This window comes from Vulpes lagopus, chromosome 7 (assembly GCF_018345385.1).
Source record: "Vulpes lagopus strain Blue_001 chromosome 7, ASM1834538v1, whole genome shotgun sequence".
Lineage (NCBI taxonomy): Eukaryota > Metazoa > Chordata > Mammalia > Carnivora > Canidae > Vulpes > Vulpes lagopus.
Window position 1 is genome coordinate 5237225 of NC_054830.1, and position 20581 is coordinate 5257805.

Sequence of the window (20581 nt, forward strand, 5' to 3'; positions counted from 1 at the left end):
GAGACACAGGCAGAGGGAGAAGCAGGCTCCATGCACCGGGAGCCTGACATGGGATTCGATCCTGGGTCTCCAGGATCGCGCCCTGGGCCAAAGGCAGGCGCCAAACCTCTGCACCACCCAGGGATTCCAGAGAGAGAGAATCTTAAGCAGACCCCATGCCCAGCACAGAGCCCAACGAGGGGCTCCATCTCAGGATCCTGAGATCATGACTTGAGCTGAAATCAAGAGTCAGGTGCTTTAACTGACGGAGCCTTTGCTTTTTTTTTTTTTTTTTTTTTAAGATTTTATTATTTATTCATGAGACACAAAGAGAGAGAGAGGCAGAGACACAGGCAGAGGGAGGAGGAGGCTCCACGCAGGGAGCCTGACGTGGGACTCAATCCCAGGACTCCAGGATCACACCCCGGGCTGAAGGCGGTGCCAAACCACTGAGCCACCAGGGCTGCCCGAGCCTTTGCTTTTTAACTTGCTTCTTTCTCCTTTTTTTCTTAAAAACTTTTAAAAATATATTTTATTTATTTATTCATGAGAGTCGCAGAGAGGGAGACAGAGACATAGGCAGAGGAAGAAGTAGGCTCCCTGCACGGAGCCTGATGCAGGACTCGATCCCAGATCCCGGGGTCACGCCCTGGGCAAAGGCAGACTGTCAACCACTGAGCCACCCAGGCGTCCCAGATTCTTTCTCCTTTACTTGCCTTTCATGAGAGTGATTTTTTGAGGACCATAGGCCAGTCATTTTATAGTATGGCCTCTTTGGGGTTCGTCTGAGTTTTCCTCGTGATTAGACTGAGGTTATGCATCTTTGGGAAGAACACCAGCGAGGTGATGCTGTGTCCTCTGTGCATTACACCAGGAGTCACATGATATTCATTTGCCCCCATCCCAGCCATTTTAGCTGTGGTCACTTGATTAAGACCCCGTCTGTCTGCCTCTCCTCGGCAGCCTTGCAATTTTCTCCCTTGTAATCAATATGCATCTTATGGGCAGACACACTGAACTATGCAAAGGTCCTGTTTCTCCTCAAACTTTCACCCATTAGTTTCTTGCCTGCATCTTTGTCCAGATGGGTTGCTTTAAATTGTTATAAGTAAATACTGAATGAGGACAAAAGGCTGCTTTTAGCATATGTGTGAAGTGCAAGGAGTAACAATGCAACACACATTTATGTAACTGTCAACCGGGCTAAGAAGGGAACACAGCAGGATGAGAGATGCTCCAGCACCGCTCCTGCCTGGTGAAAGACACGAATTGTTCAAAGCTGGGGTGGTGAGGCAGGAGGGCAGCAGGGAAGCCTGGGGTGATGGGGTCCTGGGTTCACTAGACATGGACCCCCAAACTCTTCAGGTGGGGAAACCAACAGGATGTGGATCAGCTGGATTTGGAGTCTGGGGAGGAGGGTGGTGGCCAAGGATGGGGAAGGAAATGCTGCCCTTCTAGACTTCCCACTGGCGCCAATGAGCCCTAAGGGTGGGAGTGAGTGTTGGGGGGTAGGCACAGCCTCTCTGGGGCAGCTGGACATTCCAGGCTGGGGTGCGGGCTGCTCTGGAGTTTCCAGAAGGCCCTTGATCTGGCAAAGGGGCTGAAAGTGGCTCCCAAGGGGTTCACGTGAGTCCTGGAGTGGCCAGGAGCCGCCCCTCTCCCTTCTCCTCCGGCTCAAGCCTCAGCTGGACAGGATGGGGGCAGAGAAGTGTCACATTTTCCACTCTGGGTGGTGTTAGGAATCTGGAAAAAAAAAATGTTTCACTTTTTGAGGAACTACCAAATCATTTCCCACAGTGGCCGTGTCATATTACATTCCCACCAGTAGTGGATGAGGGTTCCGATTTCTCTACATTTTCACTAACATTTATTTTGAAGTGGTGTCTCATCATAGTTTCATTTCTTTTTTGTTAAAGATTTTATTTATTTATTCATGAGGGACACACAAAAAGGGGCAGAGACACAGGCAGAGGGAGAAGCAGGCTCCCTGCAGGGAGCCTGAAATGGGACTCGATCCCAGGACCCCGGGATCACACCCTGAGCCAAAGGCTGATGTTCAACCGCTGATCCACCCAGGCGTCCCTCTCATCATAGTTTTGATTTGCACGGTCTTAATAACTAGTGATGTTGGACATTTTTTTCATGGGCTCATACAGCATCGTATTATATGCAATATTCTTCCCTTATCCACAGGGCGTATGTTCCGAGATCCACCGTGGACACCTGAAACTGTGCGGAGTATTGAGCCCTATATATACTGTGTTTACATATACATACTATGTTTTCTCCTGTGCGTATATACCTATGACAAAGTTTAGTTTATAAATTAGGCACAAGGGATCCCTGGGTGGCGCAGCGGTTTGGCGCCTGCCTTTGGCCCAGGGCGCGATCCTAGAGACCCAGGATCGAATGCCACGTTGGGCTCCTGGGGCATGGAGCCTGCTTCTCCCTCTGCCTGTGTCTCTGCCTCTCTCTCTCTGTGTGACTATCATAAATAAATAAAAATTAAAAAAAAACAAATTAGGCACAAGAAGAGATTACCCATGATAACAATAAAATAGGACAAGCATAACAATATACTGTAATAAAAGTTATATGCATGTGGTCTCTCTCTCTGAAAACATCTATTGTGCTGTGTTCACCCTTCTTCTTGTGATGACGTGAGATGATAAATTACCTACAGGGTGAAGTGCCTGTAGCCATAGCCTAACACTGCCTTTGGCCCAGGCCGCGATCCTGGAGACCCGGGATCGAATCCCACGACGGGCTCCGGTGCATGGAGCCTGCTTCTCCCTCTGCCTATGTCTCTGCCTCTCTCTCTATCTCTCTGTGACTATCATAAATAAATAAATAAATAAATAAATAAATAAAATAAAAATAAATAAATTCAAGTTAGTTAACATATGGAGTAGTATTGATTTCAGGAGGAGAATTTAGTGGCTTGTCACTTACATATAACATCCAGCCTTCATTACATGAAGTGCCCTCCTCAATGCCCATCACCCCTTAACCCATCCCCCACCCCACCTCCTCTCCAGCAACCCTCAGTTGGTTCTCTATGCTTAAGAGTCTCTCATGGCTTGCCTCTCTCTCTGTTTTTATCTTATTTTATTTTTCCTTCCCTTCCTCTATATTCATCTGTTCTGTATAATGACTTTTTTTTAAAAAGCTTCTATTTATTTATTCATGAGAGACATACACACAGAGGCAAAGACACAAGCAGAGAGAGAAGCAGGCTCCCTATGGGGAGCCCGATGCACGACTCGGTCCTAGGACCCCGGGATCATGACCTGAGCCGAAGACAGATGGCTCAACCACTGAGCCATCCAGGTGCCCCATGACTTTTTTAAAATAAAGATTTTTTTTATTTTTTTTTATTTTTATTTATTTATGATAGTCACAGAGAGATAGAGAGAGAGGCAGAGACACAGGCAGAGGGAGAAGCAGGCTCCATGCACCGGGAGCCCGATGTGGGATTCGATCCCGGGTCTCCAGGATCGCGCCCTGGGCCAAAGGCAGGCGCCAAACCGCTGCGCCACCCAGGGATCCCACTCAAGATTTTATTTTTTAAGTAATCTCTACACTCAACGTGGGCCTTGAACTTACAACCCTGAGGCCAAGAGTTGCACACTCCACAAACTGAGCCAGCTGCACGCCCCCATAATGACTTTTTAAAAAAGCCTAATTCATCACCTTCAGAGGATGATGGGGAATCAATTCACTATGTTGAGAAGTGGTGTATAAAGGAAAAAAATCAAGCATGCGTTTTGCCTCTCTTAGATAAACACGCCACTGTGTAGCCAAATAGGATGCAAATGGGAGGCATCTGGCAAGGGAGGAATTCTAGCTTACGGGCACCTGGGTGGCTCAGTGGTTGAGTATCTGCCTTTGGCTCAGGGCGTCACCCCAGGGTTCTGGGATAGAGTCCCAGTTGGGATCCTTGCTTGGCAAGTCTGCTTCTCCCTCTTCCTCTGCTGCTCCTTCTGCTTGTGCTCTCTCTCTTTCTCTCAAATAAAATCTTAGAAAGAGAGAGAGAGAGAGAGAGAGAATTCTAGCTTATTAGTGAGGAAGACCCACTAGGAGGACATCACTATGTTGCAGCCCCAGTGAACCTCTAGCTCAACGGGTGCTAGCTGCACATGGGAGAGACACCGAGAGTGTGGGGGTTCTGGTGGAAGACCTCAGCAAACCTCATATTGTGCTGAAGGGGCAACCTGAGTCTGACCCCAGTTCCAGACCCAACTGCCAATTTGCTGGGAATGTGGACAGAGGGACAGAAGTGTGGGATCAGCAACCCCCAGACCGTGGGAAATGCTCCAGGACAAACAGCCTGAGTTGAGCCATTGATTTATCGTAAGGGAAGGAATGGGGGGGTGGATACTGTGAATTAAAAGAGACTTAAAAGACATATCATTTCCTTTTTGGATGGGCAAGACTAAACTACAGTGTCTGCAGACCCCTACTTGGGTGACAGGCTATTCAGAAACTTTACAAAGCCGTGATTATTGCAAAAGTCACCACAGTGGTTACTTTGTGGAATGAGGAGTCATTGGGACCAGGATGTGGGGCATGGAGAGGCTTTTGGGGTTGCTGGTGACGTGCTACGTGTTGATCCGGGTGGAAGTTATCGTGATGCTCACCTTCAGGTGGATTTCTCAAACTCAGCGCTTTGACATTCAGGCCAGATAATTCTTGGTTGTGTGTGTGTGTGTGTGTGTGTGTGCATGGTGTGTGGGGGCGTGTGTGTGCCCTGTGCATTGCAGGATGCGACGTCCCTGGCCTGCCTCCACCTACTAGATGACAATAACAGCTCTCCCCCACTCCATCATGACAACCAAAGAATGTCTCCCAGATGTTGCTGGATGTCCCCTAAGAGCAAAATCAGCCCCGGTTGGGAAGGCCCTCTTTAGTACCTCCGAAAGCTATGCATTTGTCTTATGTGGGTTCCTGATTCTGGCTCTGTGTGTGCAGGTATTTTATTTTACAATAAAAATACTTTTAAATCTCCAGTGGAGGGATCCCTGGGTGGCGCAGTGGTTTAGCGTCTGCCTTTGGCCCAGGGTGCAATCCTGGAGACCCTGGATCGAATCCCACGTCGGGCTCCCGGTGCATGGAGCCTGCTTCTTCCTCTGCCTGTGTCTCTGCCTCTCTCTCTCTCTCTCTCTCTCTCTGTGTGTGACTATCACAAATAAATAAAAATTAAAAAAAATAAATCTCCAATGGAGTTTTCACGGGGAAACTCAACTGACATTATATGGTGGGGCGGAGGGGAGCAAGAAAAAAAGACAATGGAAATAGCCTGGGGAATTTTGTAAAAAGGGGAGTATCAGATATTGAGCTGAATTCTAAAACTATAAGAGTTAAAGTCCCTTGTTTGGGACGAACAAGACAGATGAAACTAGAATACACTAAGCTGCCTCTGGAGGGGCCTCATTTAATCAGATAAAGTCTGAGTTGCTTCAGAAGCACCTTTCTTGCCTGTCCCTCCAGCTCTCCTCCCACCAACACACTGACCTAGACAAAGCTCCCCATATATGGATGGAGCTTCCTATTTACCTTTGCATGTGCAGTTTTTCCCATTTTAAAAAATATTTATTTATTTGGGGGTGGGAAGGGCATGTGCTGGGGAGGGGCAGAGGGAGAGGGAGAAGCAGACTCTCTGCTGAGCAGGGAGCCTGATGCGAGGCTTGATCCCAGGACCCTGAGATTATGACCTGAGCCAAAGGCAGATGCCCTGGCTCCTCCCACGTGGAGCATAAATCTGTGTCACCACTGTTGGCTGCCTCCCTGGACCTTAAAAGTCAAGGATCTGCTCCTCCTTTTCCCTCCTATCCCATCCTGTAGCCCCCTTACCATAAACCCTATCTTGAAAGTCTATCCCCCTCTACCTATGTCTCTGCCTCTCTCTGTGTGCCTCTCATGAATAAACAAAATCTTTTTTTTTTAAATTTTTATTTATTTATGATAGTCACAGAGAGAGAGAGAGAGAGAGAGAGAGGCAGAGACACAGGCAGAGGGAGAAGCAGGCTCCACGCAGGGAGTCCGCCGCGGGATTCTATCCCGAGCCTCCAGGGTCACGCACTGGGCCAAAGGCGGCGCTTAACCGCTGGGCCACCTGGGCTGCCCTCAACAAACATTTAAGCACCTATCGTGTGCCAGGGATCCCGGGTGAAGCAGTGACCAAAATCAATCAGTTCCCTGTCCTACGGTGCTGACACTTCAGGGAGACAGATGGCAAGCAAGCAATCCCATAAGTGACAGAGATCCTTTCCGTTTCGGATAGTGAAAGTTGCTATCAAGTTAATAAAACGGAGCCATGGGAAAGACAGAGACTGGAGAGGGACCACATTAGGCCTTTAGGGGTAGGAACACACAGGTCGAGCCCCCCCAGAATAGAAGATGCCCACGTGACCATGTGCAGGGAAGAAGAGTTTAGGAGGATGGAACAGCTTGTGCAAAGATCCTGTGGTAGGAAGGAGCCAGGGTCCTGGTACCTCACCCACCACTAGGACCTGAGCATCGGTCCTTCTAGCTTCTACCCAAAGGAGCTTCCGAGCACACAAATCTCTCCGGGTTAGTCTCCAGCTGCCTCTCCATGGCTCCCTAGCGCCCAGAGCATCAAATCCAGCTCCTTAGTCCTGCGCTGGCCGGGACTTGGCCGCCCCCCTCCGCCCCCACCCCGCTCCCTCCCTTCTCCTCCCTGCAGCGGGCGCGGGGGACCGTCACTTCAGGCCCCGCCCTCAGCCCCGCCCCCCCACGCGGCCCGGCCCGGCCCCGCCCACCTCGCCTCCCCATTGGACAGCTCGCGGAGCCTCGGGCGCCGGTTGGCTGGCGTGGCCATCAGTTAGGCTCGAGGCCTTGATAACCCGTCCCCGAGCTTCGAGGGGGCGGGCTCGGGTGCGGGCGCGGCGGGGGCTGCGGCTTCAGGTAAAGCGCCAGTTTTCGGGGCCACTGATGGGGGTTCTGGGGGGCTTTAGGGGACGTCCCGGGAAGGGGTACTGCGCCTCCTGCCCTTCTGCGGGCTCAGCGCCCGGCGAGGGGGCGGGCTTCGGGTCCTCTCCTGGGACCCCTCCCACCCCGGGCGCCCCAGGTGGCAGGGGCAGAGTAGGGGGCTGCGGATTCCCGAGGTCGCCCTCCTCCCGCCCTTAGGAGCCAAGTGGGGGGCTTGTTCGCCCCCTAGCGCCCCATCTGACTCCGGGGTTTTCCCAGCGTCGCTCCTGGAAAGCCTGGGGACCCGGTTCCAGCCCCTCATTCTGGACCTGGGTGCGTGGGGGGGTGATACGGAAACGGTGCTGGGGGGAGGAACCGACGGCCCCCGGGCCGGCAGACAATGGGGAGCGGATGGAACCGCCCGGCGGCGTTTCCTGCAGGAAACTGCTCTGTCTCTACAAGGCCGTCCTGGGGTGTGTGTGCTTTGGGGGTAGGGGTCCCTGAGTACCTCCCCCTCCTACCGTCATCAGCCTCCACTCCCCCTTCATCAGGGGGCCGAGAATCCCGCCCCAACTTTAGGGGGTGCTACCGCTCAGGGCCTCGAGCCGGCCAGAACCCCCGTTCCCAGGACCGGGAGCCGCATTGCCCGCCGAGGCCCCCACCCATCAGGTTCCCTCATCACAACTCCGAGTCCCGAAATAGTCCCTGGGGCGGGAGTGGGGGCGTATGGCGTCGGCTCTGACGGCCTAATGAGGGGGTCTCAGGCAGAGGATCGGATCTAGCCAGCATCTCCCGCAGGGAGCGGAGAGGAGGGGAGCGCACCCCCACTCCGCTGAGGCCGCAGCCCCTGGAGCCGCCGTGGTGTGGGCCGGCTTCCTCCCCCACTGGGGAAACGCGCAGGGAGAGCCAGGGATGCAGGCTGGGAGGGATGAACCCCCTCGGGCTCTCGGCCCCTGCCCTGGAGCGGGGAGCTGTTTCTAGAAGGCCATCAAGTGGGTGGCCGCTGCAGAGACACTGGCAAAAGTGCCTGGGTCTAAATCCTGCCTCTGCCTATATGTGACCTTGGACAGGTGACTTAATCGCTCTGTGCCTCAGTTTCTCCATCTGTGCAGTAGGGTAAAGGGTAATAAGAAAAACTCCCTTAGAGTTTTTAGCTAAGATTTTTTTTTTTAAAGTCCATACCCATAAATTGCTTATAGTAGAACCTGGCCCATGGTGAATCGCAAAAGTGTTGTTGTTGTTGTTATTATTATTTACCAATGTTGGGGCATTCATTTCTCAGGCCAGCTTCTCTGTCCAGCTGCTCTAGCTGATTTGGGTCTTGGCTGTCCACAGCTGTTTTTCTGAGTTCCTAGAGCCTCGGATTTGGGTGTGGCCAGGTCACCAAAGGAGGGGGCTGACCCCATTGAGTCACACTGCCAGCTGTGTGAGGCAGGCCTGGACCCCTAAATCGGCCCAGGTTTTTTCCACGACACAACGCTTCCCTGACAGTTTCCTGAAAACAAGTTGTGAGAGCACTGGCTGTCCTCCCTGATGACTGGCTGCCCTGCTGGCCAGCCCCTCTCAGCCGGTGTGAAGGGACGGGAAACAGCTGCTTCAGGACTGGGCGGGGCCCTGACTGTCTTGGGGTGGGGTGAGGGAGGTTTTAGGGACACAGCCTGAACATAGGGAGAGGCAATGGAGCAGGGGGTGTCAGGCATGGAGGTGGTCATCCTGAGTGCAGGAGGTTGGAAGGGGCGATGGCAAAGGCTGCCACGCGGTTGGCACATTGAGCCACTGGTCAGAGAGAGGACAGTTGGGTCTGGCAGGCACCTGGGTGGTAGAGGCTGGGGGGCAAGGGGTCCCCCCAGAAGATAGGCAGAGCCCAGTGTGAGGGCATTTCCCACAGGGAGTTGTCCTAGTCACTCTGTGCCTTAGTTTCCCCATCTGGAAAATGTGAATGATAGTATCTACCTCAAAGGATTGTGTGGGGGTTGCATAATCAGGCAGGGTATGCAGTAGGCACTCAAGACAAGCTGCTTTCCCTTCCTTGAGGGTTTTCCATGTGGGCTCTTCAAAGCTCCATCTTTCCTACCCTGTGCTTTCCGACTGTCCTTGTTAAATGTCACATTAGATGTGGCCCAATGTCCCTCAGTTTCTTCGAGTCTCCATCATGTTACCTGAAGATTGCCCCCAGCCCTGCGTACAGCCACAGCTCTGACAACCTGGGTGCTTATGGTTCCTCCACAGGCTCTTACAAGGCAGGAGCAGAACCCTGTGGCGCTCCACTCGAGACATCCTAGGGAGTCAGGTATCAATTAATTTGCATCCTTGGTGCCTCTGGCCCACAACTCTCCATCATTCCCACAAGGCTCTCCCAAGCCACTTGGTAAAATCTCAGATGCAAAATTATGTCTTGTTTGCATTTCTTTCTTTTTTTAAAATAGTTTATTTATTTATTCATGAGACACAGTGAGAGAGAGAGAGAGAGAGAGAGAGAGAGAGAGAGGCAGAGACACAGGCAGAGGGAGAAGCAGGCTCCATGCAGGGAGCCCGATTCAGGACTCGATCCTGGGACTCCAGGATCACGCCCTGGGCCGAAGGCAGGTGCTAAACTGCTGAGCCACCCAGGGATCCTCAGCATTTTTTTCTTTTTAAAAAATATTTTATTTATGTATTCATGGGAGACACAGAGAGGCAGAGATATAGGCAGAGGGAGAAGTAGGCTCCCTGTGGGGAGCCTGATCCCAGGATCCCAGGACCCCGGGATTATGACCTGAGCCAAAGGCAGACGTTCAACTACTGAGCCACCCAGGCATCCCTTGTTTGTATTTCTCTAAGGAAAAAAAGAATTCAAATGATCCTATTTTGCTCTTTTTTTTTTTTTTAAATATGCAGAATCTGACCAGATGAATTTCTAATGAGCCCATGAAGGGCTTCCAACTCTCACCTTCCTCTGAAGGTTCACACCTCATCCCTTTGAGCACCAATTTCTAATTTTGCCCTGGGACTGAGAAAACAGCAGGTCTGGAATGAACCCTTCCCCGCCCCCTCACTCCTGTTCTCTGATCACTCTCCTCTCTTGATGCCTTTCCTGCCTCCTCCTGCCCAGCGGGCTGAGGCCTGGACCTGGGATGCCCATATTCGTTCATTCTAACATTCCAAGGCCCCTTGAGGGAGCAGGGAGGACAGGACAGATGTGTGTGGGAGGGTGGGTGGGGGTCTGTTTCCTTACTTAGAATCCAGGCTGACTCCAGAGGTACAGCCAGAGGGATGGGGCCGGCCCCAACCTCACCCCCTCTGGGGACATTTTCCAGGGTGTGTCTGGCAGCTACTCCAGGAAACATGGCCAAGTTTGCCCTGAATCAGAACCTGCCCGGTGAGTGTGCAAAGTGGGATACATGTGTGTGTCTGGATTGATACTTGGTGCCCATTCATGGACACAGCCCTGTGGTTCCCTCTTTTGCATGTGGCCACAGAGCCCTTTCTAACCGTCCATTGGATAATGTCATGGCCCTGCTAAACCCTGCCTATGGTGCCCTAATGCGTGTAATATAATCCCAACTCCTCTTTGCAACCCGGGAGGCTCCCCAAAATCTGCCCCCCACCTCTCCTACTCCTCTCCCTTCTTTTACTCTGTTCCTGACACTCTCACCTCCACCCTGCTGTTACTCCAGCCCACCCTGCTCACTGTGTCCCAGGGCCTTTGCTCTGGCTGTTTTCTTTTAGGAACCTTGTGTCCCCAGCTGCTTCCTCCTCGTCATTTCAGTGCTTAACTTTTAAGTCCCTTCCGCAGGAAACTTGCCTTGACAACTAGAGCCAAAGTCACGCACCTCCTCCAATTATCCTGTATTTCATCTTATTATTATTAGCCCTGAGCACCTTTTGGAACGATCATGTGTATTTATCTCCGCTAAGAGGGCAGGGTTTTGTCTGTCTTGTTCACTGATGTGTCCCCAGCGCCTAGAAAAGTGCTTGGCACATAGCAGGTGCTCAGTAAGGGTGGGATTGCGTGACTGGTGCAGAGAAGCATTTGGTCCTCGGGCATGCGCGTGCGCGAAGGCAGGTGTGCAGGGTTTGGTGCAGGTGGAGCCGCGCAGGGCTGTCGTGGGGGCGGTGGGGGACGCGCTCCGCTTGTCCAGTTTCTCCCGGGTCGCCCCCCTCCCGCAGCCTGACCGCCCCGTCATGCCTGCAGACCTGGGCGGCCCTCGCCTGTGCCCGGGCCCCACCGCGGGCGCGCGCAGCCCGAGCTCGCCCTACTCAGTGGAGACGCCCTACGGCTTCCACCTGGACCTGGACTTCCTCAAGTACGTGGAGGAGCTGGAGCGCGGCCCCGCCGCCCGCCGCGCCCCGGGCCCCCCGCCTGCGCGCCGCCCCCGTGCACCCCGGGCCGGCCTGGCCGGTGCGCGCAGCCCGGGCGCCTGGACCTCCAGCGAATCCCTGGCCAGCGACGACGGAGGAGCGTCGGGCGCACTCTCCCCGGGCGCGCCCTCGGGGCTCCTGCTGTCGCCGCGCGTGCCCGCGCGCAACCCGCGCGTCGAGCACACGCTCCTGGAAACTAGCCGGCGGCTGGAGCTGGCGCAGGCGCACGAGCGCGCGCCCAGCCCCGGCCGCGCCGTCCCGCGCAGCCCGCGGGGGTCCGGCCGCAGCAGCCCCGCCCCCAGCCCCGCCCCCAACCCCGCCTCCCCCGGGCCCGCGCAGCTGCAGCTGGTGCGCGAGCAGATGGCCGCGGCTCTGCGGCGCCTGCGCGAGCTCGAGGAACAGGCGCGCGCGCTGCCCGAGCTGCAGGAGCAGGTGCGCACGCTGCGCGCGGAGAAGGCGCGGCTGCTGGCGGGGCGCGGGCTCCCGGAGCCCGACGCGGAGGCCGAGGCGCGCCCGGACAAGCTAGCTCAGCTGCGGCGGCTCACCGAGCGCCTCGCCACCTCCGAGCGCGGCGTCCGCGCCAGGGCCGGCCCCTGGGCCGACGGCCCCGACGGGCCGGCTTCCAGGCGCGGTGAGGGCGCGCTCGAGGTCCCCGACGCAGCCGGGATCCCCGACGCGGCGCCGCAGACGCGGGACGCTGGCACCCAGGCGGTGCCGGAGACCCAAGACGCCAGGGCCCAGGCGGAGCCGGAGACCCAGGAGGCCGGCGTGGAAGCGGCCCCCGAGACCCTCGAGTCGGACGCGTGGGTGACCGAGGCGCTGCTGGGGTTGCCCGAGGCCGCCGAGCGCGAGCTGGAGCTGCTCCGCGCCAGCCTGGAGCACCAGCGCGGGGTGAGCGAGCTCCTGCGCTGCCGGCTGCGCGAGCTGGAGGAGGCCCGAGAGGCTGCCGAGGCGGAGGCAGCGGAGGCAGCGGCGGCAGCGGAGGCCCAGCCCCAGCCCCGCGAGGCTGCCACCCAGACCCTGTGGGGCTGTGCCGCGAAGGCCACACAGACCGAGACCCCCGCCGAGGCCTCCGGCCCGAGTCAGGAGAACCCGTCGGGACCCACGGATGGGGACAGAGCCGTGGCCCCCGCGGGTGAGTCCCAACCCCTGCCTGCGCGGTGGCTTGATGGCTTCTGGACTCGAGCTCAGCACCCTCCTCCGACCCGCCAGGCATCCTCAAATCCATCATGAAGAGGAGAGATGGTACCCCCGGCGCCCAGCCCAGCCCCGGACCCAAGAGCCTGCAGTTTGTGGGAGTCCTGAACGGCGAGTGAGCACCTTCCCCCTCCCCGTGGTGGCGCCTGCAGGGACGGAGACGGGGGTTTGAATCCTGGCCCTGCCGCGGACTCGCAGAGCGGCCTTGGAAAGCCGGTTTCCTCTTCTGTAAAGTGGGGACAGCCACGCCCAGCTCTCAGGACGCGAGAACGAGCCACAGGGAGCCTCTCACCCCGCCCCAGGTACGAGAGCTCGTCCAGCGAGGACGACAGTGACAGCGACAGCGAGGACGGCGCCGCCGAGCCTCCAAGGAGCAGCTCCTCCGGGGACGACAGCGGCAGGGATGTCGGGGACGACAGTGGTGGGGACGTCCTGGATCCCGAGCGGGAGCCAGAGCCGGAGGCAGAACCGCAGCCTGGTGCGCAGGGCAGGTGAGTGGAGTTGGGGACCCGGAGTTGGGACGGCGGCTTCCTTTGCCGCCCTCCGCGCCTCCCCCACCCGACCCCGACCCCCACCCCGACCCCGACCCCTCCTGAGCCTCTCCCGGCCTAACCTGTAGGTGTGAGCTGAGCCCGCGCTTGAGGGAGGCGTGTGCAGCGCTGCAGCGGCAGCTGAGCCGGCCCCGCGGAGTCGCCCGCGACGGCGTGAGTGCCAGCGAGAGCCCTTTCCGCGTGGAGCCGTGGGCCCCATCGGGCACCCCCCACTCCCTCTTAGGGAAAAGCATAGAGTTGGGGTGGGGGGCCCAGGTTCCACCCCGTGGCGCCGACACTTCTACTGATCCCAGACTCTCCAAAGGGATCTCCGCCCAGGGACAGCGCTGGAGTTTTCCGATTTCCCCAGAACGGTGCGCCCCGAGCCCCACGCGCACCCCAGTACTCCCCAAAGGCGAGCGGTCACCGCCTTCCTCCACTCTAGGTTCTCTCACAGGCTCAGTCCCAGAGGGGAGGACTCCTATGCCTTGAGCCTGGGACCCTCACTGGCTGCGCGGGACCTTCCTCCCCTGCTGAGACCCCCCCCCCAACACACACGTCACAGTCTGGACCATTTCGGACGCCTTTCTTCTGCTCCCCGCAGGGCGCCGCACGCCTGGTGGCCCAGGAGTGGTTCCGAGTGTCCAGCCAGCGGCGCTCCCAGGCCGAGGCTGTGGCTGGGGTGCTGGGCGCTGTGGGGCGCCTGGGCCCCGAGCTCCTGGCGCACGTGGTGAACCTGGCCGATGGCAACGGAAACACAGCCCTGCACTACAGCGTGTCCCACGGGAACCTGGCTATCTCGAGCTTGCTGCTGGATACCGGTCAGCACCTTCCTCCAGGGTTACAGGATCCCTGTGTCCTGGGCAGATTGCCAAGGGCCTTCAGCCCTCTCCACTTGGAGCTCTGCCTCTCACTTTGCAGGGTCGCCGGAATACCTGCCTTTAAAATTTGGTAGGCCTAAATTTAGAGGAATTACTTAGTGTCACCAGCCTTAGTTAGCTTCCTCATCTGGGAAATGGGGATGCAACACCCCCACCTTGGGCAGCTGGGATCACAGGTGTAGAATAGCGCCAGGCACTCAGGAGGAGGCCAGTCAGTGGTCACCGTGTGCGTGGTGCCCCTGGATCTCCAGTCCTGGCGCTCACCTCATTCTGGGGCCCCAATACCCAGCCACCTGCCCCTCCAGGCTTGCAGGAGAGATACCTACTGGTCAGAGCCCTGGGGCTGGGCCACTGTGCCCTGTCTTCCATCCCCATGTCCTACATTGACTCAATTTTACACATTTCTATGCCCTGCCCCCTGCTAGCTAATTCCCTGCCCCAACTTGCCCCCTCTGGAGCTGAGAGACCCACACCCAGGTGTTCCTGAGCTCACAGACATGGGTGTTGAAAGCCTACTGGGTGCCAGTAGTGCTGGGGTGGGGGTGGGCCACCCATGTACAGCTACTTTCCCTGTGGGACTCACAGTAGAGGGGACAGTGGGCAGTACGCTGACCACCAAGAGCCCTCCTGACATCTTCCTGGGTGTCATTCTAAAGGGCTAACATCTGCTGGGGCCTGCCCTTGGAGGCTTCCCACTGTCCCCTCCCCGACCCCACTGCCCCCAAATACAGGTCTGTCCCATCCCTGAAGATCTTGGTGACCTGGGGAAGAGCACAGTTGCTCTGAGCTGGACCGGGCGCTAGAGCTTGGGAGGGGGCATGAGGCATGATTCAAGGCATCTCCTGCCTAAAGGGGGCTGGGGGCCAGGCCTGGGGCTTTAGTGACTGGGGGAGCAGGCTCGGCAGTGTCACAGGAAGCCCAAGGCTTCACTGACCCCTTTTATTCCTTGCATTTAACCCCCAACCCCATTCCCCAGACCTTGCCATGGGCCTTCTAGTTCTCACATGGATCATTCCCTCTGCTCCTGTCTGCTTGCTGCCATGTCTACCTACCCACTGCCCCCCCCCCCCCCCCGGCCCCTGAGTCCTCAACGTGCTCCCCATGCAGGGGCTGTTTCATCTCCCTGGCACGCAGGGCCTGGCTGTGGCTGTGTATCCTTGGACCTCATCTCCCCTCCAGACCTTTCCCCTTCCTCCCTCCGCCGTACCTTGGAGCCTCTCGCTGATCAGACCACAATTCCCTCTGTCCCTTCTTCAGGCTTCTTCCTTCGAGCTCCAATCACTCTTCCTGTGTCTTCCGTTTATTTATTAAAAAGATTTTTATTTATTTATTAACGGGAGACAGAGAGAGGCAGAGACACAACACAGGCAGAGGGAGAAGCAGGCTCCATGTAGGGAGCCTGACATGACTTGATCCTGGGTTGGGTCTCCAGGGTCATGCTGAAAGTGGCGCTAAACCACCGAGCCACCGGGGCTGCCCCCCCCCCCCCCCGCCCTTTAAAAAGATTTTATGGGTCTCCCGTTTTAGCTCCAGGCCAACTCTCCCCTGCAGGTGAATCCTCACCAGTTTCAGTATCTTTGTGGAGCATCGCTCTCATTTCCAGGCTTCTCCATTCCTAACACCCTGCTCCCAACCCTGTCACCTTGACCTCTGCCCTACGTCAGCCTTCTACTTGTAAGGTCACCCGGAGATCCACGCCTCCATAGTGTCTTCTGGGCTCTTACCCCCCCAAAATTTCAGCTCTCCAGTCACCTGGCCCTAGCAGCCCGTGGGCCTCATGGGACCACTGTCTTGTTGTTCATGGCCCCCCTTTGCCCCCTTGCTTCCTTGTTCTCCCTCCGCCATTAACTACTCCTTTATGTCCCCTTTCAAACTCTTCCCCATTGCCCTCACACCCCACTTGCCCTGCAGGCCCCAGAACTGGACACGATAGACCCTCAAGTGCAGGTTGAAGGAATGAGCAAGCTCTCAGGAACCTATGGCAGTGAGCTCATGGGCTGTGGGGAGGAGTGGAAATAGACAATTATCAAGGACAAAAAGAAAAAATTACAAATAGGGATAAGGGCCACCATAAAACATAACCAGGGTAGGAAGTGGGGTGATCCTTTGGCTTAGGAAAGCCTCAGGTGGGAGGAGTAGGGGAAAATAGGTGGGTGCTCTGGCTAGCCTGCAGAGACCCCACTCTGGTTATTTCTGTGTGCCCCTCACCGCATTCCACCAGTCACAGAAGCTTGTGGAAGCAGTGAACACCTAGAGAGCATGCCGTACAACCAGGGGAACCCCCCCCCTTTAGATACCACTTAATCCCTTTTCTTCCTAGCCCACCGAGTCCTTCTCTCTAAAGGGCGTCCACTCCATGACCCTGATCCAAGTCCGAGGTCCCTCACTGTGCACCTCTCCCCAAGCTGTTGTAGCTTCATCGAACTTTGAATCATGGGAGACCACAGCCTAGTCGCTCTAGTAACTGTGCCTGGAGTAGGTGCTGTGAGGGAGGGGGCCAGAATGGTAACAGATGATCCCAGAGGAAATAGAGCCAGTGCTTAAGGGGTGGTCACAGTCACCACAGTGTTCCTTTCATTGGGCTGCTGTAACAAAGTAGGACAATGTGGTGGCTTAAGAGAATGGAGATTCGTTTTCTTATAGTTCCGGAGGCCCAAAGTCCAAAATCAAAGTTGGCAGGCCTGGTTCCCTCTCAGGAGCTCAGAGCAAGAAATCTGCTCCATGCCTTTCTCCTAGCTTCTAGTGGCTGCCTAAAAACTAACATCCTGTGGCTGATGGCAGCTTCTCTTCTCTGCCTTGGTCTTCACTGGTCTTCTGTGTGTCTGTGTCTCTTCTAAGGACACCAGTATTATGGATTAGTCTACAATAACGACCTTGCCTTGATTACATTTGCAAAGATCCTATTTCCAGTTAAGGTCACACTCATAGGTACAGGGTAGGTAGGACTTTATCTTTTGGTGGGGACACAACTCCATCTGTAACACAGCCTTGGAGAAAGGATTCCAGAAGGACAAAAGTCGGAGGACAGCCGCGGACAAGGGCCTATATTCCAAGAGCAATGGGGGAAGGTGAGAGGGTTTTAAATAGGTGACTAGGCAAGTTCTCTTGATCTGCATGGAAATGGGTAGATTTGGACACTAGGGTAGACCAGTTGACAGAACTCTTTTTAGGGATGGGGACAGGGACAGAGGCAGAGTGAAAATCTTGAGTTCCACTTCCAGCAGAGAGCCTAACTCAGGGCTCAATTGTACAACCCTGAGATCATGACCTGAGCCAAAATCAAGAGTTGGATGCTTAACTGACTGAGCCACTCAGGCGCCCTAAATGGACTTAGTTCTCAGGGGCGGGGGGGCCCACAATGGTGGGTGATAGCCACAAAAATAGGAACATCAGTTTACCGAGGACCTACTGTGTGCTAAGTGTTGTTCTAGTTATTGGGGGATACAAAAGAAAACCAAACCAAGTCTCTAACCCAACTGGAAATAAGCAGAAATTTGAGCAGAACCTGAGCCAGGAGCCGTGTGGCTCTTCCCAGGGAGAACGTTGGAGGCAAAGGGAGCAGGAAAATCCATGACCCAGTAACCACCCCCATTACACTGATGGCAAACCTGAGTCTGGGGAAGCATTAAACCAGGTTGGGCTGAGGGTGTCAGCTTCTTGGCTGACTGACCCCTCCACTGTCCAGGGGTCTGCGATGTTGACCGCCAGAACCGGGCTGGCTACTCAGCCCTCATGCTGGCTGCGCTCACCTCTGTGGGGCGAGAAGAGGACATGGCTGTGGTTCAGAGACTCTTCCATCTGGGGAATGTTAATGCCAAGGCCACCCAGGTGCGTGGGCATTTCTTCCCTGGGTAGTGGTCTGGTCTGTCCCTTCTACTTTGGGTTAGTCTCTGACCTCTCTTCCAGAACCCTCCCCAGCCGTGTCCCCTTCTTCCTCACTCCCCAGACAGGACAGACAGCCCTCATGCTGGCCATCAGCCATGGCCGCCAGGACATGGTAGCAGCCCTTCTGTCATGTGGGGCTGATGTGAATGCACAGGACGCAGATGGGGCCACAGCGCTGATGTGCGCCAGTGAGTACGGGCGCCTGGACACTGTCCGGTTGCTGCTGGCCCAGCCAGGGTGTGATCCGGCCCTCCTGGACAATGTGAGCCACCATGGGGCTGAGGTGGGGATGGCAGGGGGCCTGTGCATGGATTCAAGGACCTGACTGTCCCCACTGTTCCTCAGGAGGGCACCAGTGCCCTGGCCATCGCCTTGGAGGCTGAACAGGATGAGGTGGCTGCTCTGCTGCATGCCCACCTGACCTCGGGCCAGCCAGATCCCCTGGTGAGTGCAGCCCCTAGCCCAGAGAAACGAAGCCTCCCAGCTGTACGTTGGGTTCAGAGATGATACCAAGTGTGCCCAAGGAAGACGTCCCTAGGGAAGCAGGCAGGATTGGGGAACCCGAGTCTGAATTCTTTCATGTGGCTGGGATTTGATGTTCAACCTGCAAAATACCTGAAGTCTCCAGAGGGGAAGTGACCTAAGGTCAAAACAGAGCTGTTAGACCTGACTCAGACCTTGTCAGTGGAGCCTGCTACTGCCCCCAGGGAGGCTTCCACAAAGGAATAAGGGATCCTTTAGAATGAGACACGGAGGGGAAGTGGGGTGCAAGCTCCCTGCAAGCCAGGAGAACACTCAGTTTGCCTCTAAGGGAGAAAGGCTTACTCTCTTTAAAATCAAGTGCCATTGCTTCTCAGCCTTTTGGCTAAGGTCAAGTGTAAAATCAAGTGCCAGGCTGTTCTCAGTACTTGCTTATTAAACTCATCCAATCAGCCTGCCCATCCTGCACTCTCCTGTTACAGATGTGGGCAAGGAGACATGGAGGTCAAGGGCTTCCTCCAGGTCAATGGGGCAGAGGCAGATTCAAAACCAGGCAGTCTGGTTCCACTGTAAAAGATGGGGTTCCCCCTAAGTGGGACCATAGTGTAAAGGAACAAGACCTCCATCAGGTTAAGTATTCCTGTGTCTAAGGGGGCTGAAACCCTAGCATCATCCCCACCTCTCTCCCCAGTCACCTCTTGAGTCTACCCCTGATGTGCCTGATGAAGAAGAATGCAGTGACCATAGAGAAGACCCCCAGCCTCTGTGACCAGCCTGGCACCTTGGACCTGGATTGGGAGAAGAGAGTTAGTTCCTTCCACCACCCCAGCCTCTGGGACACAGCAGGGGCCAGGGTTAATCATCCAGATAACTAGCCTTGGGCCAAGAGAAAAGCTTGGATGACAAGACCCACTTTCAGAATAAAACATTACTAACTCAACTCGTGTCTTGTTTTGGGGACACATACACATAGTTCCCCCTCCCCCCCAAGTCACCAGAGGATAGAGTGGGAGTGGATCCCTCTGGAAGAATAGTGATACTATAAGCCTAGTGACAGCCAGACAAGATCCCAAGTTTACATACAACATAAACGCTTTATTAACAATCGCAGATCATCCCTGTGAGCCAAGTGGTCGACCCAGACATCCAGGACCCTGTAAACAGACCCAAATATGAGATACGGGAGGGCCACCCAGCAACTGTCCAAGTCCCTCCCCTGTCTTGCAAATCTCAGGAAACCCTTTCTACACTTCCAACCCCAATCCCGGACTCACCAGCTACAAGTTCAGCGCAACCTCCGAGCTTCTCGCTCTGACTCCAATAGCGTGAGCACGTCGCCCTCGCGCACGGGGCCTTTCACGTTGCGGATGATGGAGCGGCTGGTGTCGTCCATGAACTCCACGCGCACCTACGGGCCCCACCAAGAGAACATGAAGCAGTTAGGGTCAGTCGCGGATAGGAACAAAATTTCTTTTTTTTTTGGAAGATTTTATGACCTTCATGAGAGACCCAAAGAGAGCAGAGACACAGGCAGAGGGAGAAGCAGGCTCCTTGTTGGAGCCTCATACGGGACTCGATCTCAGGACTCCGGGATCACGACCTGAGCCGAAAGCAGACAGATGCTCAACCACTGAGCCACCCAGGCGCTCAGGCACCGGGTTTCGATCCAGGGGACGTGTTGGGGACGGCTCGGAAATACTTAGAAAGGGGGCTGCGTATGGGAGGCAGAGCCGCGCCCGGAAGAGAAACCCAAGAGCAGGTCGTGGAGAACGACGTTCTCGAGCGGCAACAGCAGCCACCGGGAGGGGCAGCTGCAGCTCCGGTCCTGTTCGGGAGCGGAGCACACTCGGTCGGGCACGGAGCCACAAAGAGGTGGTTGGGACGGGCCAAGCCACGGGGAGGGGCGTCGGGGCCCGGGAAGTGAGGTCCACGGATCTCAGGCCCGGTGGGCAGGGCCCTCGTGGGGTCTCGGGGCACTCCGGGAGCCCTGGGATACAGGGGACTCCGGTTCTCACGGTCCGGCCGGCCAGGGAGTCGTCAGGGCTCAGACCCCGCGAGCGTCCCCACCCGCTCGCTCACCTGCGTGCACTGTCCCTGCGAGCCGGTCCTGCCCAGCACCTTGGTGACCTGGTGGAGAGAAGCTGGGATGAGGCCTGGGCAATCCGAACCCCCCACCCCATCTCTCTCCATCCTCGTCCCCAACTCAGGCCCCCCACCTCACCCTGGCCAACTTGATGGGCTGCACACGGCTCGTGTCCATGATGGCGGCGCGGCGGCGGTCGGGCGGAGAGGGGTCACGTGCTCCGAGAAGACCTTTTATACTACGCCCTGGCCCCGCCCTCCCTCTCCCGCTCTCGC

General features: G+C 56.1%; 2 protein-coding genes across 5 annotated transcripts; one reads left to right on the forward strand and one right to left on the reverse strand.

The window, feature by feature from the left end:
* The first annotated feature begins 6853 nt into the window (after window positions 1-6853).
* KANK3 (KN motif and ankyrin repeat domains 3) lies at window positions 6854-19163 on the forward strand. 4 transcript variants are annotated; one of them, XM_041762128.1, is made up of 13 exons: window positions 6854-6906; window positions 9139-9199; window positions 9787-9913; window positions 10206-10267; window positions 11084-12385; window positions 12463-12562; window positions 12750-12938; window positions 13067-13151; window positions 13582-13798; window positions 17544-17686; window positions 17805-18005; window positions 18089-18187; window positions 18915-19163. In XM_041762128.1, the coding sequence occupies exons 4-13, from the start codon at window positions 10234-10236 to the stop codon at window positions 18990-18992; spliced, it is 2448 nt and encodes an 815-aa protein (XP_041618062.1). In that variant the 5' UTR covers window positions 6854-6906; window positions 9139-9199; window positions 9787-9913; window positions 10206-10233; the 3' UTR covers window positions 18993-19163. The 4 variants fall into 4 exon arrangements, 3 of the variants coding, with proteins under 3 accessions (XP_041618062.1, XP_041618063.1, XP_041618064.1); XM_041762130.1 differs by lacking the exon at window positions 9787-9913 and having other exon boundaries at window positions 6874-6906; XR_005988941.1 differs by lacking the exons at window positions 17544-17686; window positions 17805-18005.
* A 134-nt stretch (window positions 19164-19297) lies between these two features.
* Window positions 19298-20548, reverse strand: RPS28 (ribosomal protein S28). The gene is made up of 4 exons (XM_041762133.1): window positions 20445-20548; window positions 20303-20350; window positions 19498-19631; window positions 19298-19377 (listed from the first exon to the last, which is right to left on the reverse strand). The coding sequence occupies exons 1-3, from the start codon at window positions 20481-20483 to the stop codon at window positions 19509-19511; spliced, it is 210 nt and encodes a 69-aa protein (XP_041618067.1). The 5' UTR covers window positions 20484-20548; the 3' UTR covers window positions 19298-19377; window positions 19498-19508.
* Between the last annotated feature and the right edge of the window lie 33 nt (window positions 20549-20581).